Source organism: Euprymna scolopes, chromosome 8 (assembly GCF_053919585.1).
Source record: "Euprymna scolopes isolate OS-2025 chromosome 8, ASM5391958v1, whole genome shotgun sequence".
NCBI lineage: Eukaryota > Metazoa > Mollusca > Cephalopoda > Sepiida > Sepiolidae > Euprymna > Euprymna scolopes.
In genome coordinates this window covers 146502068-146528400 of record NC_136489.1, presented here as the reverse complement: position 1 = coordinate 146528400, position 26333 = coordinate 146502068, and the positions used below count along the sequence as shown (strand labels likewise).

Here is a 26333-nt window from a genome sequence, read left to right as displayed (position 1 = left end):
ACTATGATTGAAACATTTTATGGCTGTAAAAATGTGTCCAACATAGGCTCTGGATGATTACCTTAATATGTGACCTTAAGGACAGATGCCACATAGCGCACTACACAATTCAGGTCATTACCTTTCCACCGAGCTCTCATTTGTTAAATTCTGATTAATAGTCGCTGAGATTTGGAACTTATAAAATTGCCAAAAAATGTGTGTGTGTGTGTACTGGTAGCCAAATTGAATATTGAAATGTTCATATCTTTGGTTCTATTGGACGAAACTAGATGAAAATTTGCAGGATTTTGGAAGATTATAATACTATTCTATGGTTAAAATTCTGACAATTCGTAGAAAAAAAACTATATTTTTAAACCAATAAATTATGGCCAAATTTGCCTATATATATATATATATATATATATATATATATATATATATATATATATATATATATATAATGAGATTGTTTTGCTGCTTCGGTTTTCTTCCCTATGGTCTTTCCAGGCCACTAATATGCACATAGTGTGTGTGTGTGTGTTTTATTTATTTTATTGCGGCGTAATATAGATGGGTAATCATATTAGCGCTGTTTCAAATATACGGAACACACCGGAAATGATCGAAGTTTCAAAGCCATGTACAAAAAAAAAAAAAAAAAGACTTCGCTAAAGCATACGAATGTAAGCGTGTTGGGTTAACGTTAAAAACAAATTTAGCCCCCGCCTCAAAAAACAAAGTTAAAAATACTTCCCTAAAAAAAAAAGTTGGTTCACTTGCTGATTTGAAAAATTATTTGAAAAGTCTCTTAACATCGAGTAAGGGATTAAGCGAAAATCTTGCTTTAAAGTCTGTACTAAGTGATTGTTTGGCAACAGCTCGACCATTTCTGATCTTCTTTGTAATTCGCAGTGAAAAACCTTTGAACTGACATTCTCTGCTATCAGAGTAACATTTCTACGCACTTTTAACTGAATATTATCAATCGCAATCCCTTTCGACATCAAATAATCTCAGAAGGGTTGATTTGTCGAAAAAACTTAATCCAATTTAATTTTTAAAATAGTGGTCGACATTTTAACTTAGTGGCCCTATGTTATTTGAAAGTAATTTTGAAGACCTTCATCTGGCGAATAATAGTTATACTATAAATCCATCTGTTTCCTTCAGTTACAGATTGAAATAGACAAGACGCCGATACCTTTGTCGGGTAAAGGTTTAAGAGAGGGAAAACTTAGAAATAACAGATCTGTGCGAGCCTGAAGGAATAATTTACTTGTTACTCTCTCTAGCTCCTAGCTCAAAAACATGATCAGCATTTCTCTGGATCTGATCAGCGGAGCTGCCGGGTATTATGCTCAAAACTCTTTCGAACCAGATTGTGATGTTAAGTATAATTTCAGTTTTAGAGATAATTTTTTTTTTAATTAAATATCTTTTCACCGATCAATTTTTGTAAAGACAGTTAAAAGAAAATTTCTTTAAAAGAATGCAATAACTTGTCACGAAAACCTCATTTAAAAGTTCCTTCTTTATCAGTTCAAATAAAAATGACCGAATATAAATAGTCCAGAAACCCCAGAAGTACCATATATCTGTACTATATTATATAAAAGGAACTTTGTGTGAAAGTTCGTTTATATGGGTCGATTTTTATGAAATTTCCCATAAAAGTACTTTGTGTTAAGCAGCGTTCTTAGATGGGTTTTGTATCGGAATATCTTCGATAAAAATCGATAATCGAAATAATCCGATGAAAGAAGGAACAGCAATTTTGACCAAAATTAACACCTAACATTACAAATGCATTTGAGAAGCTTTATTATCACACGAGCAAAAAAAGACCAAAAAAAAATAACAGTAAGCTCTTTTATGACAGAGCGCGTTCGAAATGAATGTTACTGTTTAAAGCACAATTGAACTATGATACTTGACTTTTTTCGTTTTAAACTTAAATTCAAGCCATTATATATAAAAAAATATTTCTCTACAGTGCAATGTAGACTACAATGTATTGTAGACTAACTCACTGCAGGGATGCATGTGAAGCTTACTCCCTGTATACCGCAACGGATCCCTAACTAGAGAAGGCAATCAATCGATTTGATTAAAAAAAAAAAATAGGCGATTTCACAAATTTCGATGACAATAAAAATATGGGAGTGTGAATCATTTGTTGGTCATTATTCAATCCTGAGCAACGTCGGGTCTCCCTGCTAGTCATGAATATTTTTTGCTACAAGCATTTTACTTTAAATTCTACTAATGTATTAATTAGTATTGAATAAATGCCGAAACAAATATACATACATATGGTATTTGATATATATGCATATAAAATAACCTTGTTTATGAGGACCAATCTCTGTCAAACTACTCAGTCAGTTTTTGGTCTAAAGACTTTAAACTTGATATATAGGAAATTCGGACATGTGGAACAAATTCGATTTGGATTGTAGTCAGTAAAAAATAGCTGTTAATCGTTGAAAATTAAAGAAAAATCAAAGCTTGTCAGGCCTACGTCGACTTAAAGCGTTTTTTATGCATGCGCAAATATACGTTTATGTCAGTTTTGCTATCGATCTGTTAGCTCGAATGGTAACTGATAAGGGTTAGAGGGCGAAATGCTTTGGGTTCGGTTTTAGCTGATAGCACTTGAGTGGAATTTATTTTTTACTACTGAAATCATTACTATATATTGCATACAATATAAAAATCAAATAATTTGCCTTTCATCGTATGAAATCTACGTAATTTAAAATATTATATTAAAGCGTATTTTTACGACCCGGCAACGTCGGGCGGCCTGCTAGTAATAAGTTTTGTGGTTCAATTTTAAATTCTGAAAAAACAACATATAGAGACATATATTCGATTTAAGAATTTATTGTTTGACAAAAGAATATACAGAAGGGGTTATTTTCAGGATCTTTCATCTGAATTCTATCAGTGTCTTATCTCGCTTATATATATATATATATATATATATATATATAACACTGGGCGCAGTGCCATTATTATTAATTGTGTACGGGGGGTTAAAAAAGTGCGATAATGAACAAAAACTAAAATACACTTCTAAAATATTTCTCCTTCGCTCTGATTTAATGTTTTAAAAACACAAATTAGACAAAAGAATTTCCCAACATGTCTACCTCCTTCGATACGTAAACCCCAAAAAATGGCTAACATCCGGGCGTTTACAGTCAGCTATCGGCGAACATTTATTGCAGTGCCAGATTTGCATTGGAAGGTACACGGATGAAACTTTCTCTATCTTGAAAATCCACTTAAAAATTCTCGAGGCAGTATCTATTAATTTCTACCTCAGCTAGTAATTTATGGTCTTTTGACCACGTTTTTTTACACTGTCATTTTTTTTTTTTTTTGCATGGTGCAGAACTCTTTTTTTTTAATGCCTCGTTCACTGTGCACTCACGGGGCACCATGCATACTTCACTTGTTTAAAATGAAACCAATGTTTATGAAAACATTGAGCTTTTAGTATTAATAACCCATAATTAACTGGTGGCGTAAAAACCTGCAATAGAACCAGCTTTTTATGTCCACTTGTGTATTGCACATTATTCAACTCAATCTTTTGAATTGAAAAACAAAAGGGCAAAGTCTTTGTGAATTTGACACTTCACACACGCAATGAAACTAATTGTGAAACATGAATTTGAAGGGAGTTTCATTTTCTTAAAGACTAAACTGAGGTAAAGACTAGGCTGAACATTATTTTGGATTCTGAAATAAGTTTTTACTTCCGGCTTTGAACGAAGATCAAAATGTATTTGCGAGGGACAATCATTCTCTCAGGCATTATTTTCTTCTTTCTTATGAAGCGATGAGTTCAAGGCGCTCTCATTTATAAGGGAATGTCGACAGAACCCGCCAGACTATTCTTGCAGCTGAACAAGACAGCTACATTCCCACTATAAACTCGACTAATTAGTTTATGCCATTGTAAGAGGGCGACGGTAGCTACATTCGTTTAGGAAGAATAAATTACACAATAGAGGAAAAAGTTACTGCTCTAGGTAACAGATATTAATTAATTTCTTGTTTTTCTGATTTTTTTTTAGATAATTGGTATTTGGATTACTCGAGCTGTTATCTTTCACAACATTTCGGACGATGTAATCTCCGATCTTCTTCGGGTGTGGCTTGTCGAACTGTAGAATCTAAACAGAATGTCGTACGGATCCTTTAATGCACGTGGTAGCATGATCTCAGTGTGTCGCAATTGTATTATGAGTATTGCTCGCACCGAGGCTTAAATATTCGACCTCCAGAAGAATTATTTAAGACTGATGGGACAAGAGTATGCGACGTCCGTGGATTAAAGGATTTCATTCTCAATTCTGTGCAGATTCTCGAGTTAGAAAAGATACACCTCAAAAAGGTCTGTTATAACGACCGAAACGTTGTGCAAATAACACTAAAGATGAGAACTGTAGTTCGAAGAATCAAAATACTCGTTTTTTTTTTTTGTTTCTTCTGCCGTGGTGGCTTAACAAAAATGTTTTCCTGTTTATGTACGACAAATTAAGGCACGACATAGTACGGTAAATGTTTCGCGCTGGTTCTGTGTGTATGTGATATTTTTAATGGCATAACAGTACTATTAACTAACTTAATACTTTTTCATTGCTTCGTGCATTTTACTCAACCCATTAAACAATGTTTGCATATCACTAGTAGTAGAGCAATTCGAAACGGTTTTATAATATAAATCTTTGTGCAACACCCTTGACAATAAACGATACATTCCTCTTCCTTTGATCTTTTTTCTGTTATCACATTAAGTGCTAGAGTAGCACTAAATGAGGTTCTCAGCTGTCTTATAAATGTCTTGCAAATGTCTTCAGTTGATTTTCAAAAACTGAAATATGACTTTTTTGCTAAAAAGTCACGCTTGAAAGCTTTTAGCTAGCACTTTACTAATCGGAGTTTTGTCCATTCATTTTTAACGTCAAAACATGTTTATCATCAGTAATACCACAATTATACCCCTCCCCTCCCCCGACATGGCAAGAATGCAATTCCGCCCAATAACTTGGAGTTTATATTTATTGTTATTAGTACTAACAGTCCCTCCTCCTTTATGACACACTCAGCATCTCGAAGATGCTTCATGTCAAATCTCGCGATTGTCAAAAATTTCAAATGTTTAATGGATTTAATAACAAGACTACGAAAAGCTATTATTTCTCTTACTGCATTACTTTATCTTCAACATTGAAATAAGATACCAAAACTCGAATAGAATCTTCCTGTGTAAGACCCCACACATAACTTGCGAAGCGTGATGGTCATAATTGTATAAGTTTATTTTTAATTTTTAGGTTCTCCCCAGACAATCCGGTACTGACTGAACAAAAGCTTGTAAAGAATGGGTACTCAGGATTTCAGTACTTTGACAGAATCTATAGTTATTCCCGGAAATGACCGAAGCCGTTCATGATGTGAAAAATGCAAAACGGTAGACGACACTATACATGTGAAAGGCTAGAGTTTAAAAAATTGTAGTCCTTAAAATAAAAGCGAAATAAAACCCCAATAATAAAGAGGAACAACTTCAGACATTTCTGGGACACTCCATCAGAGTATCAAAATTTGCTGAGTGTCCATTTATAAGTATCCGAAAAACAATTTAATACTTTTTGTATCGTATATCTTTATGGCTAATGTCTGATAAATGCAGCTACGTTATCTTATCGCCTCTTATTCTTTCGAACCACATCGTCAACTGATGTTGTCAAAAAGGTGCGCGACGATAACTCTTCTCGTGAAAATGGAGATGCCGGCCAAAAAACTCATATTCTCTTCGTGTATCTTTCATGTCGCAAAAATGTCTAAAGGTTTCTAAAAATTAAATATTTTATCTGTTAATCTTGATCTAATTAAAGAAGTTCCAAATTTATAGAAACTCAAAAAGATTTAGACATTTTAACCTTTTCTTTCCAGTACAGAACCAGTAATCTGTTCGATGCTGGCTGTACAAAAGCAATTAGAACTGGGTTAACATATTGCCTATTGTGTCATTTAGTGGGGGCGCGGTGTTTGGTATACTGAAGAGATTAGTTCCCAAAATAGCTGTTAAATTTTAGCAATTTATTTTGTCTTTTCCCCACAAAGGAGAAATCAAGACATCATGCAAAAAACTTATTTTCTGATTTTTTATTTTATTTTATTTTGTTTTATTTTATTTTGTTTTATTTTATTTTGTTTCTATCCGAACATAGTCGTAAAGCGAGTTCTTTTTTATTTCTTTTTAAAAAAATTTCTTTTTAAAAAAAACTAATAAAATCAATGTTTATTCAAAAAAATCTAAACGTATTTCCAACTTTTTTTCCAATAATGGCAAACTTGTAAAGTTCTTTTCTGCTGACTGTCTTCCTCCTATCTATAGTTTGGTCTTTTCAGACCAAGGCTAATAGGCATTTCCTGTCTTCGTGATAATCATCTTTCGTTCTTTTTAGCTACTTATATAAAGTGGCTTCATGTCTTGCAGGAGCAATTCTCTAAAAAAAATAAAAAAAATAAAAATGATGTATCTAATAGTATCGATTATATTGTCTTTTCTACGACGGCGCGAGATGAATATTTGCAAAATTAAAAATAAAAAGAAATCCACAAATCAGACAAACAGTTAAGATCGCTGTGAAAAACTAGCAAAAATAGTTAGTAACATTTGGGAGCTAAGCGTTTCAATATGTCTGCGCCATTACATGACAGCAATTCGAAATCAAAAGGGGGCTTTTTTTTAAATCTTTTTAAGGTTATGTTTCGGATCTTTTTTTAATTTTCGTTATATAAGCAGCGGTTAAGATTCTCGAATGAAATCCCTACAGAGTTTGTTGGTTCAATCCCTATTGTTGGAACTTAAGATATAACTGATAATATATTTAAAATAATCTGTCTATCCTAGTGGATTAAATATAGTAGAACTTCGGGATACGGTGGCCCTAGGATACGCTTCTTTTTTTTTTTTTTTTTTTTCCAACTTACGGTGTGGAATGTTTTTTTTTTTCTGGCCCCTGGTTACGGTATTTGCCTCGTCTTACATTGTTATTTATAATGTTATTTTATTATATACATGTATTGTATTTTGTTAATTTTTAATGCTCTATCCTGGGGTTCTACTGTAACTGGTTCTATTTAAAGCGATTACTGACTACAAATGAGAAAAAGTTACCAAAGGAAGGACGAAGAAACAAACAAATGTTATTAAATGAAAGCAAGGACAATAGTCCGAAATCTTTTAATTGTAAATAACGAAACTTCATACCGGAAATGTTATTAAACATCCAATTTTCTTGCTTGTGTTATGTTGATTAATCGGAATATTATTCTCATCTTGGGTGTTATTGACACAACGTTTCAATCGCTGCAGCCTGCGTCCTTCTTCGGGTGTTGAAAACATGCTTCTTTTTCTCTACTAAGAAAAGAGGGTTAGCTTTGCATTACAAGAAATCGAACCGTGGGTTTGAGGTGGGTCCGTGGATCATAAAGGAGGTTCAATCTTCATTGCTTACTAAGATATCTTTAAAGGATATATATATACTAATTGTTAATATTAGTGAAAAATGTCTTACGAAACAGAGGATCGATACCCATGCGTATTTTTCCTTTTTTTTAAACACAAGCATTTACATCTCCTCATCTCAAAAATTCAGAATTGCATCAAATTCTCTTATTTTTAATTTTTTTTTTTTTTATCAACTTGTTCGATTTTTACACTGGAATTCAGCTTCTTCAGTATGTTTAATGTCAACTAACCCTCCTGAAATTTCAAAACAGCATCGTAAACGGTATTATTTGAGCTAAACACTGGTCAAAAAGGCAAGTGTCATTTTATTACAATTGCACAGAAAAGGGGTAGATTGACAATTGAATGACGAGGTGCTTGAAAATCTCCACATACCACTCACCCTCTACCCAAAAGAGCAGCTTACCAAGTAAACAGCAATTTTTCGGATAAACGAAAGTTACTAGGGTGTCCTCTATTCCGTGTGGAATCACTTAATACGGTTTTCAAACGGTATTGATAAATGTTGGTGATGAATGTTGGCGCTAATATTGAACTCTAAATATAACGCCATGCATTTCCTTATCCTATTTATTTCATGTAATAATTCTATTTCGGCGCTAAATTACGAGCACTTAATAATGGGACATTAGTTTCGAAATACTACGGGAGGGGGGTAGCAACAAAAACATCAAAACAAACTGAATAAGAAAAAGATTTCAGGATGAAGAGGTGGGGCAATTGTATTTAATTCTGCCTATTTATTTCTTTAACAGATGTAAATAATTACGTTTTGTAATTATTGTAGTCTATTTGGGTTTAGCTTTAGCGTATTAATATCTCTATTAATATAATTTTATGACTACTTCGTGTGTTTCTCGCCTTTACGTGACTTGTGCATTATTTCTTATTTATCGCGTATTCAAATAAAAACTGCAATAGTATAAACTACCCAAAATAGTTTAAAACTTTGTTTTGAAGAAAAAGACAAAATTAAATCATTTGATAGAATGCATTTTTGCAAGTTCACTATTTTAATCTTTTTTTTTCTTTCGACTTCGTTTCACTTTGAAAGCGTTTAACTTATCCAATAGAAAAGCATTTCTGGCCTTAAAATTCTTATCAAATCCGCATTTAAATTTTAACAGCAATGTATTATCTAATATCTAATTTATATTTCCTAAAATTAGGAGTATATATATATATATATACATATGCACATAAAGTTTTGAACAGTATATAGTGCCCGAGCAAAGCTGGTCTTAACTGTCCGTATTTTCTAAAACCAGGGGTAACCCATTTTCTAACGCGCCTTTGTTGTGTTAAAGAATCAAATCGTACTTCTGAATTCATGAAAAAAAATGGCGTCAGTATATAAATGCAAAAATAGTATGCAAATTAGATCAATAAAACTTATACCGTATATTAAGTTTTTTTTTTATATAAATTTCGAATTTCACTTTGTGTCACATATCTACAATATCTGATCTCGCGAATATCTTCGTTTAAACGCCAGAAGAAACTTATGAACTAATACAATGAATTAAGAGGTTATCTTTACAATATATCAAAACTAGCTCGGGTGTTTGGAGGTGTGTGTTGAGCAAAAAATAAAAGTGGTAGTAGGCAGGCAGGCTCGAACGTGAAGGAGAAAAAGAACGTGAAAAAAAAAACGTGACGCCTCTGCTGTTGCGCCCATCGTCAAACTGGAAGTGACAAATGTTTAAATTAAGGCTAGTCAATGGAAAAGAGATCTGCGAAAAAAAACGACCCCCTACTGTAGAAAAGTGCCCAGTTGAGGGTGAAGGAATTACTGTTTTGAGCCAATTTTTCGATATTTGTCGTCCGAAGGGTCGAGCTTCAAAACGATACTGATATTGCGAAAATCCGTCACCTCTATCAACAGTTTTAGGCAGACAGGCATACATACATTTAAACAGATATGTGAGATTTATATTATAGATGTTTGGAAACACAAGTGATCGACTCGTGTACCCAACAATACCCTGAAGTAGACATAAGTAGTATATAATTTCTCTGCGCTTAGTTTTGTTTTTCTTATTAACCCTAGCACCTCTTTTACTATTCTGTCACGATAATGTACTTAATGGCCACATGACTGCACCCAGAAAAACATTTTCTGATTAAGAATAAATTATTTTCGTTGAATTAACGCGTGACTGGCTTTAATAATAGCAGACTGCACGAATTAATAAAATATAAAAACCTTTTAGCAAGTTTCAAACAACGTTTTTCACTCTTGAATAAACATAATAAAACATTAACAATGTATTTCGGTTATGGTTTTTTCCTTGTCAAAAGTGGATCAGAAAGTAATTCCCCGATTGCTATTCACTTAGTTTTTACGCTCAATATAACTGACTACTTGATTTGTTCTCAAACCGAGAAGTCAAATAGCTACCTATGTACAGTATTGAGCAAACGTGTGTATGGGATGAAATACGTCAAATCTAGAAATGTCTACGACGATGTCTATAAAAGATCTTTTAGGTAGCAAGAGACGCAGAGCAACTCTGTAATGCAATTGTCCAAGTTAGATAATACCAATCTCTCCACTACAGTCATATATATATGAACGGATACTTTTATATTTAAGATTTAAATAAAGCTATGATACTAAATTTTGTCTAGAATCCTTATATCAATTTTGATCCAAATCTATTATGAAGTAAACGGGTTATGAAGTTAGTAAACGTATGAAATGTAAGGTTTAAACTTAAGGGAGCTTAAGAAATTGAAATTCAGGGAATCTTGCTTAAATTCAATGCAAATCTGAAATGTTTGAATTTTCAAATGGAAGGTGTACATTCTAAAACATTGAAAATACGCCAAATAAACTTAATTTGGAATATTTATTAATGTCTAATTCCTGTAGTTTAAATTTCAAAAAAAATCAGAGGTATCTGAATTTCCACGGATGATTTTATCAGTTTTTAATCCTTTGCATAAATTAAACTAAATACAGTCCTCTTTATGATCCCTTACGACAGGCAGATGTTCTAAAAGTCAGAATGATCGATTAATTTGTTTGGATCCATACAAATATATGTAGACTACGTTGAAATGCATTATATATTTCTATATTCTATAACTACACTTTTTCGTTTAGTATCTAAGCTAAAAGTGTGAATTTAACTAACTTAACTGATGTAAGTAAAAAAAAAAATGAATATTTCAATAATCCAGTAATGTTGAAATCACAAATGAACACTTGCTTAACTTTCTAAAAACTTAACTGGATAAATAAATCGCATCGATGTTGATCCTTAGTTTGTTACAACGAAAACAAAGGAGGAAACAAATAGTCAGGATTAGTTTGAGTCAGCTTAAATTCTATTTATGTTTAACTTTAAAAATCTGACCGACATCATTTATTTAGTTTAGTTGTATTCGCTAGGGCATAAGTGACATCAGTGATTACTTGCTGATAATAAGCGCTGATGTTTTTTTTTATTTTTTTAGGGGGGGGGACTGATTAAAGTCTCTGTAGATTTCCATTATTAGCAGTTATATCAAATCGCTTTAAGTATCGAATTTTTTCACTTTGTAAAAAAAAATAAATATTTCTGAAACTACTGAATAAACATTCACAGGCAATATGAACTGGAACAATTACATTGAGGACATTGCGAAGGCTGCTGCAAAGAAGGTGGGTTCCTTCTATTGTCTTAGCAGACTACTCACACCCAAAGGTATCCTATACTTCCACAAGACCACCATTCGCCCATGCATGAAGTATTGTTGCCATATCTGGTCCGGTGCATCTACTATTAGTTTCTCCATCTTGGATAGGGTCAAAATAATTTTGTAATCTAATAGGTGCCACTTTGTTAACTAAGCTACAACTACTGTCCCATCTCCACAATGTTGCATCTCTGTGCCTGCTTGATGAGTATTTTAATGGAATGTGCAATGAACTCATTGCATTTGTGACCCCCTTGACGTACATATCCCCGATAAACCCGCTTAGCAAAAAAAAAATAAATAAAAATTCGCTCCTTCATTGTTGATGTCCCTAAATGCCAGGAAGCTTTATACTCTAATATACTCGAACAGCTAGACTTTGCAATGCCCTTCATACTACCTGCTTTCCTGGCTGTACTGACATGCAGAAGTTCAAATGTAACGTAAACCAACACCTTGTTAATCTTTCTTAGGCATCGTCGCAAATAGTAGTCGCTTACGTCCAAGTGGCACCGTTTACTTTTTCATGAATACAGTATGTTCTATGCAATAACATTTACATGTTCGCACGTCACTTCGTTATTATTTTTTTTTTGTATGAACAGAAATGTAAAAATGTTATTTTTTTTATTTTTGGTAAAATTTAAATTTCATCTTTATCATATGAAATATTTAATAGAAAGAAAAAGAACCTGAACTAACATATGGTAGCCATTGGGGGGGGGGGCTGGTAAACATAACTATCAATATGGCCAAATAAGAAAACGTAATAAAGTTCTTTTTTTACTTTTAAAGGTGCTGTTGTAGATCTAATGATCGTTAATAGATTATCAAAAATCAATTTGAAAATTAACCGACTTATTCACTACAAATATTAGTACATTTTGAAGGCGATGTGACGTGTAATGACGTCATTCATTAATTGCACATCCGGTGTGACATAAAAAGTTAACAAGCTACACATTTTAAAGGAATACCAGCGAATGAACTGATTTTATCAATTTATTAGTACCGATTTTCTGGTATGTTTTACAACAGGCAACAGAATGGATAAATGTTACCAAAGGCAAGATAAGTTAATCTTCTACCTACCTATCTGGATAAGTTATTGGTGTTTTAACTTATTTTAAAGCGTTTATTTACTTTGAAACGCAAATAGTGCCGGGGACGTAAGTTAAAACTAGGCACGGCCAAAACAGAGATAGTAGTTTTTGATGGTCTCTCTTTAAAAATATACCAGAAATCAAGTAATTATGCAATCAATACTCAATTTTCACCAGTTATTGAGTGAAGAATGAACTTTATAATAGTGTACATTTTCATAATCGATATTATATATATATATATATATATATATATATATATATATACATATATATTGCATACAAGCATGCTTAAAATAATCAGCTGAAACTGAACAAAGTATGTCGCATTGTGGGGAGAGTGAGGATTGTACATAAAACAAACAAAACACCGTGCACGTATCAGAGTTTAAGATTGAAAATCGGAATTTTGAATGTACTTTATTTTTCATCTTTTGGAGTGGGAAATTCGTTGAATGTATAAATTATTATCTTTCAAAAAGATATTTGTTCATTATTTTTGCGGAAAAACACTACTTTTAAATCTTTGAAAAATTAATAATTTTCTTTTATATTAAAAGCTCAATATTGCTAATATACTATTATATAGGAAATAGATACCAAAAAAATGATAAATAACTGCGCATTTTTCTAAAAATACGATAATTTCTTTCGACAATGTGATATTACTTCATCTACGGAAGACCATGCGGCCCCCAAAAAAAACAGTTTTTCTGTAATTACAAACAGTTGTTGTCTCCCTCTTTTCCAAAATCACGTCTAAGTCTGCCGCCATGCGATACCACAATTTTAAGGGCCAACAAATTCTAATGAAACAAAAATAACAGAAAAAAAATCAGTTTTAATTTATTTTTATTTACTATGAAAAATTTAAAGCTTGATAACAATTAGTGTGAATGAAAAAATATAAAGAGAAAGTAACATGATATTGAAGGCGTTTGGAATTATTTAATTCAATTATTTAAAAAATATATATTTGCAAGTTTAGTTACATAAAAAAAAATATTTTAACGGTAGAAGTGACTACAAATGAAGTAAGGGGGGTTATGTCATTCATCGTTGTCGATGAAGACCACAAGCATCACTGATTTGGGGGCTAAAATCAGAGTGTACTATCTGTTCTGATGTTACACTTAACCTGTCTTTTCCTCGTTCAATGAAAAATCTTTCTAGACTGGGGCAATTTTTATGTTTGTTCTTATCCAGAGTGCCCCATTTTGGGGGGACTGATTTTCTCCATATTTAAAAACCAATCTTGTGTCTAACTATGCCCTCCTGGGGAGGCAAGTGAATAGGAACATCACTGGTTTGGCAATTATCTGATGATGATGTGACTTGCACTTGACTTAGTTTAAAGTGTGGGGAATCGCATCTACCACACTCTATCGTCCTGATGGCAAGACAGGGTCAAGACGACCAAACATGATACTAGATACAGGTGTTGTCTCACACACATACGGCACCTAGCATTCCTAAAATGGTTACTCATTTGATACTGGCCAGTCTCATCGTTGCTAAACTCTTGGGGTTATGTGTGTGTGTTGCTAAACTTCGGGGTTGTGTGTGTGTGGTTTATGAAAAAACTAAACCCTTATTCTTCACTTGATCGTCCAAACAAACGTTAGGACTAAATGAATTTATTTTATCTTGTAAACGCTACCGTAGTTTCTTTTAATGTAACGTTAAATTTTGGATTATAAATTTCGCCACGCAACATCTATATATTGAGATAAAAGATGGAATTATTTGAAATTCACTTATGTTATAATATTTTTGTGCATATTCTTATAGCAAATCATCCTAAATCTTATGTGGACAAAAAAAATCTGATTTAAAAACTTTTTAACAAACATATTTAACCCATCTAGACAAAAATCGCAGTGAATGGTGTGTGTATGTGTTTTTTTTTCCTCTTTTAGAAAATTTAAAATTCTATTAAAAATAGAAAAGTTTTATATTTTCATCTGATAAAATTCAGGCGTTTATCTTTCTGAAAAAGGTTGCTCAAGAATATTGAATTTTAATGGATTTTAAGTCGTTAAAAAAATCCATTTTTTGGCCAAGCCTAGTTAAAACTAAAACAAAAATGACTATATGAAGCTGACTCCATTTGAAATCTCTATAATTACTCAAAACTTAAAAATAAAACCTTATACTGATAAAAAATCCACTCAATAAATATCACTGATATTTGTTGGATGACTAGTATTTTTATTTTTGAACTTGATAAACGTTTTAAAATAAGTTGAAAACCCAAAAATTATTAAAGTAGGTAGAAAAGTAATTATCTTGCCTTTGGTAACATTTATTTGTTATTAAACTTTTACCACTTTTTCGTTTTGTCTACTGTAAAAAATTTTCTTACTTCGAAGATTGAAATTAGGACACTGGACGAGGGGGGTAGGTGTAAGAGCTGGCCAGGCCCTATTTAAACCTATTTCAAATCTATACGCTTTTTTGAACGGCATTTGTTTTAGTCGCCAAGTAATAGGTAAGATCAGTTACCAAGCAAATCTTGATAATTTGTTTTTATCGTGAAACAATTGTTCGCTTGATTTATCGTTTGATATTTAAAATTGCTATCCCGACAAACATTTGTGAAAAATCAAAATTTGTGGTTGAGGATGGTTCAAATAACATACTTCTTTTGACTTCAGAATTAGCCTGGGCTTGTTATACCAATAAATCAGCATTTTTATAAAGTTGAACCATTTCTCGCACTGTGAGATTAAAACGACAAAAGTTCATGTAAAAAAAAACCCTGCAAAACTGCATTTCTTTTGTCATGTGATTGAAGTTACAAGGTTAACTAATTTGCCTGTTGCTTTGCAAAATTACACTTCATTAGTTAACTAGTCGCTTTGTTTAATGATTGATTTCGTTATTTTGATATAAGTTGTGGATATTCGTAGGTGCTGAATTTTTTTTTAAAACGTTTTATTTTTTGTTTTATTTTTTTTTTTTTTCTGTCAATTCACTTCATTAGGAGTGACCTAATTTCCAGCAAGTTACCATACGGTTCAAAAATGTACATCTAAAAAATAGAGCTCCACCCCCAAGAAAGCACACGCCGATAAAGCAAAAAAATCAATGAGTATCCCCTCCACCACAATATTTTTAAAGCTTATGAAATTACGAAACTAATTACGAAATTCAATTCCACCGAAAATACATTTCGTTTCATTCATAAAATAAGACCTTAATTCGTTAATGGTTGCAAACGCCACAAATATTTTTTTTAAACGCAAAGCAAATCCGTTAGAGGTTTCTCACAATGTACAAAAGCAAAAGTATCAACTGAATTTAGAAAATGCGTTTTTTTGTCTTAGGTTTCACAGCATTATCGTGTTGTCTGTATTCGCGCCGGGTATTCGTAGAGAAGACGTTTTATTTTTACTTATTAATTTGAAGAATTATATTCATAGAACGTTTTTAAGAATGAATAAAAAAATATGGTATTCAAGAGTGAGAGCAAAAATTTCTTGGTTTCATCCCCCCCCCCCCGGCAACTAAGTGGAGAAACGTTTAGGCAGTTGTCATTGCTGGTCTAATGTTTGGAGACTGGTCTATTGATTTGTAGAGATGGAGAAAAACTATAGGTTATGTAAGTCTGATTTTCATTAGTAAATGATTATAGGGTCAATTAGCTTTTACAGCTAATCTAGAGCTAAAAACATAGACAATGTGTTGAAGCAGCTAAATGTCCATGTTTAAGTTTTGTAAAGCTTATCTCTCACTTAAAACCTTATCTTTTATATTCTTTCCATGTGGCAGACTGGACTTTATATAGGTTAGAAAATAAACCTAATAAATGTAGAAATAAGATTCTTTACAAATTAACACCACGCATCTCTTAAATGTCGAAACTAAATAATGTAACGCTAACTAGTTCGGAGCTGTTAATTCGGTTTAAGAATAGAATGCATTTTTTCAGGATGAGCTATTATAGCCATCTTCCGAGTATGTTGGCAACACTCCAAAATTAGATCTGTTGGAAACTACGCCACAAGCCATTCTCCAAAACAGCAAATAAGGGGGGGGCATCGATTCGTTACATTCTTTAACGACCTCCCCCCTGCCTACTTATACTTTAGAAATACTCAGAAAGTAAGGTAAAAAAAGGTCAATTTTATGATGCTTATAATATTTATATATGATGCTTTGTATTTAAATGATTGCTTGTCGGGATTTAAAACGTACAAAATCAATCTCTGATTGAAGCTTTTATTTTTCTGACTCTTACTTATCGATTAAACACTTTTTTTTTTTATAGAAATCAAATTTAAATTTCGTAAAAATTGGGTAATTTTTACGAATAAATTCTTTTTTATATATAACTTGTTTGTAAATAAACTTTATAGAGTCGGCGTTGCCTGGGTAAAAAACATATTGCTAGCTGGGCACTTAGAGAAACGTAATTCGATTAATCGCAAATATACTTATCGAAGTTACATGTGAACGAGAAAAAACGCACGACATCTTGTTTGGCAGTTTTATTAATATAAATATCATGAAACGTTTCTTGAGTCTTGTCCAACAACCAAGCCGAAATCTTCGGGCTGGGATCCGAGTGTAGTATCGGTCCTGATGCTACACTTGATCAATGGATGGAGAACCCCTTTTATACTAAGGCGATTTTTATTCGTGCCTATGGCCAAAGTGTCCTTTTTTGGGAAGATGGTTTTCCTCACGTTAAAATCGACCTGCTGTCACATATTGCTCTCGTCGGGCAGCAATTAAATAACTGTGTGTATTAAATACTGCATAATATGAGACTCTTTATATTTGTTTTTTTAAATATTTTTTTTTTTTTAATTATTTCGATTTTTCCTTATTTTTATGCCAAATATTTGATTATTAGTAATTTTTTAGTGTCATGTCGCAGTTATACATAAACCAGAAATACGCGTACGAGAAAGAATAGTATATATATGTGTGTGTGTGTGTGTGTGTGTCCTCTTACGATGTGAATGTTATTGGCTTTGTTTTCTTTTCTAGTGTTTCTTGACACGATTTTACGATTTCATGTGTAAACAAAACGGCTCGTCAAGCCTTTGAATGTTTTAAAATATCATTAATTGGGATCTAACTTATTTATTTATATAGTCTCTAGTGTTAAAAATATAAAATAATATCGATTGAATTTAAAACAATTGAAAGTTTATTAATTATGTCTACCAGCCGAACATACTCGGTGTTGTCCGGGAATGAGCTTTAATTTTATTTTTGTTCATTTTTTAAATATGGCATTTTATGTGTTTTAACCAATTTTCTTTTTAATAGAATTTGGAAATTTAAACATTAGTGTATGGTCTGGTCATTAAGCTATTAACTGAACCAAATTGTCAGTAAACTGTAAAGGTAATTTTATTTTAAAAAAAACAAAAAAAAACGACATTTGTTTGTAAAAATTAAATAATTGAATATTTTATTGTTTAAAACTAGATTGATGTTCATGAACAGCATTGTATTATTGCTGCTAAAACTACGTAGGAAGCGATAGTTGCATTTGATGACAAAATGTTCCGAGCCAGAATGTATTCTAGTAATGGCGGTGGGAGTACTTTTTGTTGATCGCTTATATTTCTTACAAAATGTATTATTGTAATTAATAAAATGTGACTCGCAAAAAGCGATGGATTTAATATTTTTACAATTATACGATATTCAATAATTGAAGAAAGAGCAATCTCAGTAGCACGGAAAGTTTATATAACGAAACAAAGGTGGGTTTATAAATGATAATCATAGATTTGTAGAGAAAACGTTATAAAAAAAATGTATCCATACAAACGTTGCTGCCTACATATGAGCATACATATTTAGGCAGAAGCCTGACATATTAAACATTTGCCAAACCATAACTATTGAATGCTGACGGAAATCATATTCCCAAGTTGAAAACAACGTGATACCATAACTTACTTCGTACGAAATTAATTTCCATCTGTTAATTTTTTTTTTTTTTTTTTTAATCATCGTTTATATATAAACACTGTTGGGTGAACAAGGAATGTGACTATTACGTGTTAACGTCACGCCACTGCTGAGTTAAGTTAATGCATTCGTTTTAATGCGACACTGGTCTTTATAATGGGTGTGGTAGTTTATATTTACCTGCCTCACACAAAGGCAATTTAAGGCACAGATAATTGCGAGCAATGCAACTCTTCCAGAAAGGGAGACTGCCGGTTTAGTGTGCAACTATTATGAAACGTTTCTAATCCAAGTCTTTCATATTACTCGTGAAATGAGAAACTGCTAGAACCAATAAAGTTCACATTTAAGCAAATTTCAATTTTGACAGATTAATGGTGACGTCATCACACTTGTTTACATTTCTAAGTTTGTAATTACAAAATTCTTTGATTTCAGTAAATATAAAACAATTTTAATTTCCATATAAGATTTTTTTTTCTCTCCAACTTTCTGGTAATCTATTATTTTACAAGTTTGTAACACTTTAAATGCTGATTTAAAGATTGGTTTGGGCATCATAAATTTTTTTTACATCAGTTTTTATTACTTGCTTTTGTTTTTTAACTTTGGTACGGTGCTGCTAGCACTAATTTCTCCTTCGTCCGTCTAAAGTATTTTTATAATTGATGTGACATATCTGCGCCTTTCTACGCTTAGGGATATTTATAAGGTAATTAAGAGGACTAGGTATTTTCGCAACCTGATATTTTGCTATGAACGTCTGTTCAAAGGGTGGGGGTATCAAAACTTCCGTTCCTTCCATAAATTCTCTTTCTACAGCTTTCTTATATATACGGTTATCTATAGTTCTCTAGCTATTTTCTAAATGGATTCTGGCTGACTCCTGCGCTCCAGATAAGGTTCGTCGCATTTTAGCTACGTATTCCGACCTTGTTCAGTTCGTCACTGACCTATTGCTCCTTTATCAGTTTTAATGTTCTTATACTGGATGTCCAAAGACTAGTTCGAAAGGGTTGAATCCTAATTATTCTTGAACTGCTTCGCGAGCTGCGCAAAGCAAGAAAGGAATCCTTCGATCCCATTCATTGCTGTGTTCTATACAATGTACCCTTAGCATGAAATCGTTCTAACGCCCCCTGAGATTGAGGGTGGTATGCCCTGGAGCTTGGATGTGTCTCTCAACTGTCCTGGCTGATTGAGAGATATGCGATGTAGTTTTAGTCGGTGTAAACCTTAATTTGTATTGATTCGAAAGTCTGTTTTGATTGCCATAAAAACTGGAATTTAGCCACAAAGATTTGAGGCACAGTTTTGTCAGAATCCATCCATTGTTATTTTCCAAAATATTTTAGTTTTTATAAACATTTCTTTTTCACCTTAAATTTTTTTTTGAAGTTTAAAATATGTCTTATCCTGTGGGTAATTTAGTTGCATGATTTAATCGTACATACAAAATGAATATATTAAATCCTATTTATAATAATTGGTAAGAAATTTCCCGATGAAAAAATCAGTATTCGGAAATATCTTACTACGTAATGGTTGGCAAGTTTCCTTATCGATTAACTAAACACAAATAAAATGCCTGCTTTTGATTGGGCGCAACCAACAGCAAGTCTGGTTTGCTTCAAACCATGTAAACATCTACCCAAACGATCATTTATCACTGACGATATCATATTTCAGATTTTGTTTTTTTAATTAAAGCTACTTACTGCCACCAAATTTTTTAGATATGATGGAGAGATAAACCTAAAATCTCAATTGACAAAACATGTATTTTCTTTTTTTTCCAAAGGAGTCACTGCTTATCCAACCCAAAGGCCACTCAAGACGAGTGTCAGGATGTCTGTAAGACAATACCATGATGATGGGTAGTGGTTAAAATTGGGTGGAATTTGATGATTTAAGAGTACGACCCAACAAGAACTTGTTTACATTGGATGTTGTCAGCTGGAAAGCAGTCACGTCGCATTTTAGTTACGTATTCCGACATTGTTCAGTTCGTCACTGATCTATTCTTCATTTATTAGTTTTAATGCCCTATACTGGATGTCCAAGGACTAGTTGGAAAAGGTGTAGAGTTATCAGGCGGTCAGTTCTGGAAAAGAAACTTTGTTCATGGAATTTGTGCTTACTTTTAGGCACATATAGCGTAATAGAAATTATTGACGGTAGCTAGACGGGTGTTTGTATGAATGTTTTGAAGGGGGCATGAATTGAAGCTCAGTCGAGTACTTATAAAAATGATAGACGACTGCAAACAATTATGGTATTTGTTCTCTCCTTTTCTAATATCGATTTTGTTTTCGATCACATTTTGACCGTTGTTCTCTAGCCTTGCTGTTATCGATTAACCATTGCATAAAATCCTTCCCCATTAAATGCTACGTTTAGTTGAACTAATCATTTTATTAAAATTGAATTCTGGCCAGCACTGTCATCTCGAGAAAAAACTTTAATAACACGTCATAAAATGTATTTGGCCACTAGGTGGAGCTGGTTTTTTGGAGTCTGAACAAATTCATTGCATCAAGGGATGGCGAATGGCTACCTTAAGAATCTAAGTTGAGCCTTGGATTTAACTCTATAGCCATTTTTTGATTGAATTTAGATTCATTTTCATTACAAAGTTGAATTCATAGACCATTGAGAAACGCATGAGTTCTCTTAAGATAAAGACTGTAAATTATACGTATTTATAAAAAAAAAATGGAGATTGATATGACTTAAACCAAAGTTATATCTTTACTGTATTTCAATGCTCAACTCGTGCGGAGGGTTAGTGTAGTATTTGGTTTGTTGTCATTAGATCATCTTCCAATACATTACTCATTCCTTTGAGAGGCAGTATAATCCATATCGTTATATGTACTAGCAAGAAAAAGCAACCAAAGGAGAACATTTTTCAGAATTTGAATTGGAACCTATTTTCGTTACATACAACGTCTGGTCTTCATTTATAGTCACTCACTAGCCAGGCTCAGCATCACTTAAATTTCATCTTACGCGAACCGGTGTATCAACGAAACGTAACAGGAGCTACATAAGAATCAAGACTTTTTTGTAGATTAATTTATTTAATACGCATAAACTTGTTTTTACAGTTTCGGACTTCATATTAAGTTTCGGACTTTTCATATTAAGTTTCGGACTTTTCAGTCCTATGATATCTATTTTTTTATTTAGTATAAACTAGAATTTAAACTGTGATGAATGAAAATAGGTTAAAATGTTAAAATACAAAAATTGAATGGGAGATACTATTTTATTTAGAAAGCTAAATATTGACTTCCCTATAAATAGAACACTGGGTATATGTGATGCATTTTAGAAATCAAGAGGCTAGATGCATTCAAGATACATGTTACACATTATGGTAATTGTGAAAAGCAGTTCACACAAAGAAGTACCCTTTTGGCAATAACTTGGTGGTTTACTATCGCAAGATGTATAAGTTCATACATCATCAAACAAATATGAAATTTTAACAAATTTCACAAATTTTTTAGCGGATTCCAAAAACTATAAGATAAGTTGAAGATACATTCAAAGTAATTATGCAGTACTATTATTTTCTAAATGTTCAAAGCAAATTATTCATAGTACAGCGAGACACAATAGATTAAAACAGGTAAAATTCTAATGTAATTATAGTTTATCATTATTTTCTATCTGAGCGTGCGTGATTCGCCTCGTGGATACCGTTACGAACTTTACAATTGACTCTTCTGTGTGAATCTATTGCGTTCAAATACATGATATCCCGTTGGGAAAGGGTGAAGTCAGTTTTCTCTCTCCTCCTCCTCACACCAGCTATGGGTAAAAATACTTTCGACTAATAGTGTTCATCTTATGGTTGCATTGTGTGATTTGACGTGAAATCATCTAAAGCTGGTCGATATGACGTTAAACAATCGTCTAAATGCGTTATTTCTTTGTTCGCTAATCGAATGAGTCTTCTGACATCATTACATTTCGTCACGATAAAAGAAAAGAATTGTATGGTGAATTGGTCAGGTGGGCGAATGAAAGGTAATCTTTTATTATTCTTAGTCGTGTTTTTAACATGTGAAATGGTAGACTATCGCTTTAGATGTTGCACAGTTTGGCTACCACCATTGCAATCTTGTTCTCGATTATATTATTATTAGATTATATTAACATTGTTTTATTATGAAGTAAAACGCCGGGTTGAAACTAGTTAATGACATGTACGGTGATGGTTTCTCGACAATGGACGTATGAGTTTAAGTTTTTTTTTAGGGGGGAGGGGTAATCAATATCGTCTGTGTTCGTGTTTTTGCGTTTACATTCTAATTAATAGTTTTTAAAAGATGCGAGACAATTTACTAAAATAAAAATGACCCCACTTTATTAGCTAACATGAAAACCTCATTGTAATCTTGTTCTCGACTCTGTGCATTATATTAACATTGTTTTATTATGAAGTAAAACGTCCTTTGGTTTGTTTTTCTCTTTATGGATGTATGGTTTGAACGTATGCAACTTATTGTAAAACGATACACAAAATGAATACCACCGTTTTGTTCTTCGTAAAATTTTACTCAAAACTTGTTTAATCTTGGTGTAGGGCTTTGTTTTCAATTGCATCTTCTAATATGTCACATAGTATAGATGTTAAAATGTTGATATAAGAATAGCATTTGAAATTAAATAATTTTAGAACTACTCCAAAATGGTTTAACGTTGATCTAAATTTATGTGAAATATCAATTTAAAAACCAGTCATAATGGCGAGACTTTCAAACCTCACGGACGTCTACCTGCTGCTCTGCTTTTGACCATGATTTTAAAACCTCAATGGGTTTTCCTGTTATCTTTCAACCGACTCGACAAATAATTGTCAAGGAACCTGACAATTTTATATACTTGTCTCTGAGTGGCACGTTGACGCTGTTGAGGGCCTGTACCTTTGCATTTCCGTGCATTCGAAGTCTTTTATTACCTCTCACTCGTGCATTATTTTGTACGATATAAATATTTCAGATTTCTTTCTCTTTGTTAATTACTTTGTATCTTCACACGGTATGTTTTAATCTTTGTTAATGTTCGTTCATCGATAAACTGTAAATAAACCTAAATGTTAAGCAACTGCTTCCTTATTCTCATTCTTTCTGATACGGATGTTGCATTTATCGATACAGGAAAGATATTGGTTGACTCGTTCTTCCCAAGACATAACAATCTAAATATAAAGATGGAAATTAAATATTCATACTTATACTTTGTAAGAGGCAGTGAAATTATTCACTTTCACATGAACTTAATTTGATTTTAGCTAATGTGAAGCCTGGGATCCTTAACCAGTTTGTCTGGGGAGAGTATACTGCACAAAACATTGCGTATCGATTTTCAGCTTTTGTAGAATTAACAATTTTCAAATTAGGCCTGCACTTCCAGGTGGCTCTCTTGAAAGATCGTTTTTACATTAAAAAAAAAATACAATATGAATCATGATAACTACGCAACTAGTTTTGTTTCTATGATAAATAAAATGCAATGAAACTTTTAAATTTTGTTGTAGCAGCGGCAACAAAATTTGACACTTGCAACTGAAACTGTGTCAAAAATGTTAGTTTCATAATTGATGGCGTCACTCAGTGCGTTTCCGCGCCTTATTCGTCACGCTTCTGTTACAAATTTATTAGGGAAATTCTTCGTTTTCAATTAAAATGGCAGACATCACATTAACACTACACACCTAGCGATGTTAATGTTTACTCTTTTTGTTTTTAAAACTTGTTTGAGTAGAGGAAGGTTTTCTTATTTTAAATGTAATATTATAATATTTTAAACTAGCAGGACCCGTTAACTGACGTTTCCCGGTGGAAGCATAACAGATCCAGAACAGAATTATTAAAGGACCCCTCCACCTCGAAAACAAATTATACTACGGTTGTTGTTGTTGTTGTTGTTGTTGTTAGTGGCTACTGTCGTCCCTGGAAAATAGTGGACACTGGCAGCCGTGGCCCACATGAAGTAATCTGACTTCCACTTTCGGACATTTTTTCCAGTGGCAGATAGTGGAGACCACTGTCTGTGATTTTCTGCACAGTTGGTTACTGACGATTAGTGTTGGTTTGGGGCGATAACCTGTAGGTATTAGCTGATTATAAAGAAAGCACTTATTAACTCTTTAGATTGAGCGAAAACAGGTAGATAACTACCTTCTACTGATGATAGTATATTTCAAGTTAGCCAGCGTTGTTTTCTTCGGTATGATGCACGCATTGTTTCTATAAGTAGCTCTAGCACATTTTCTAATCAATAAAATACTCCACAGGAAGTAATAGTAGTAAGAAAACACTTATATAACTAAGTGTTTCCGTAGCCAATAAAATATGCGTTAAAACCTATGGCGCTAATGCACTTACTGATCCGCACTATTTTTGAAATCGTATTTCCAAGTTTAATTAAAGTTTTATGATGTTTTTTTTTTCAATTGTAAAGTTAAAGTACAGAATAGGTATAAAACACCCTCCCCTCCCCATGTTAAGAATGGCTTTTTGAATAATAACGTTATTTTAGCACGGATCAATAAGTGCATGAGTACCAAACCTACTTGCATCATATTTTTGTGTTCTGACTTATTTGAAAGTGTTTAATCAGTTCTAAAAAGGAAAGTGTCGACATAAGTCGCAGCTTTGTAACCTAGGTAATCGGTCAAGAATATAAAATTAAATTTAATCGTCTATAAGAATAAAGAATGTCAAAAAAAAAAAAAAAAAAATATAGCATCATTAAAATCTTGATAATCACTCAATACTTTAAAATTAAATATTGGTACCCGTAAAAAAAACTCTTTTAGCGCCGTTTTAGGGTATGGGTAGTGGCGTGTCGGTATTTTGTGCTTATTTACATCCTCAAACCAATGCTGTGTTTACATTTTGAAAGTGTTCCGTCCGAGCAAGAAAATGGCAATATGTGTTTGATTACATTTTGTTAGTCCCGTGTGCGCAAGGAAAGAGATAGCAATGCGTATTATAATGCCAATAAATCTGAAACCTTTTGTTAGAGCTCGCCGTAGCAAAATTATAGAATTCCAGTATGTAACGTTTAAATTGTGAGCGATTATCAAGACTTTAAGAGGCTGTATATGTTTTTAGCAGAATTACATCATGTGTAGAAGTTGATGTAATCTATGTTTGTGCGGTTATCGAGTGTATTCAAGATGTTATGTACATTTATTTATTTATTTTATTCATTTATTTATTTATTTTATTCGTTTATTTATTTGTACTTTTGTGTCCTGTAGAGAAGTGTTTTTTGTTTGTTTGCTTTTTGAATTTTTTACAGCATCTGTCATTAATTTGTTAGGCGGAAGTATGCAATAGTTGCAAAGCACTATCCCCTCATGTTTGTAATGGGTTTCTAAATCATCACATGATTAATTCATTGCGCTTCAGTAACTGCATAAGTCCAAAAATATAATGTCCAAAGAGGAAAAGTATGAATATATATAAATAAAAAATAAGCGAACATTATTCATCAAACCGCGGCATATTTTGTGCAAACATAGGCCTCCGCTTGTAGATGAACAAAATGAAAAAAGAAAGTTTTATATCCTAATTAATTATTTAATGGGTACTTCTACAATTTAAATCCTGTTTTTTCCTTGAGTCTCGTTCAGCAACGCCCGGCGAACGACGAAAACCGCCGAGTAAGCAAAAATAAAAAAAGATGCGAGCGAGCAGACGAGCAAAAATTGGAAGAAAAAAAAGTAAAGAGGGTATTTTGTTACGACTTAACCCAGCGCAATATCAACACCCCAACCTCCCTGGCTTTCGGAATAAACACAACCAACCTTGGAAGCTGTTATTAACATATGGATGTTGAGTGTTCATTCCGAAAGCCGTTCTTAACATGGGGAGATTGGGGGTGTTTATTCTACGCTGGGTTATGCCATAAAAATACTTTGCAATGGCTGTTTAGACGTGTTAGGTAAAAAAAAAAAAAAGTATCATTTGTTGTTAGGGGGTTAAACGATGCTGGATTACGGCGTAAAAAGCAAACTAACTGTTCATACACAAACAAAACCA

General features: G+C 32.7%; 1 protein-coding gene across 2 annotated transcripts in view; it reads left to right on the top strand.

Annotated features, from left to right (window-relative positions):
• LOC145283823 (protein phosphatase 1 regulatory subunit 3C-B-like) overlaps positions 1 to 26333 on the top strand; it is a 50305-nt gene that overhangs the window by 5964 nt on the left and 18008 nt on the right. The window contains exon 1 of one of the 2 annotated variants that reach the window (XM_080132916.1): positions 22209 to 22305. The exons of the other annotated variant lie outside the window; for it this stretch is intronic. Within the exon in view, the coding sequence (XP_079989042.1) occupies positions 22224 to 22305 (82 nt within the window). The 5' untranslated portion in view covers positions 22209 to 22223. Of the gene's footprint in view, positions 1 to 22208; positions 22306 to 26333 lie in introns of those variants that run through there. 2 annotated transcript variants of the gene reach the window in all.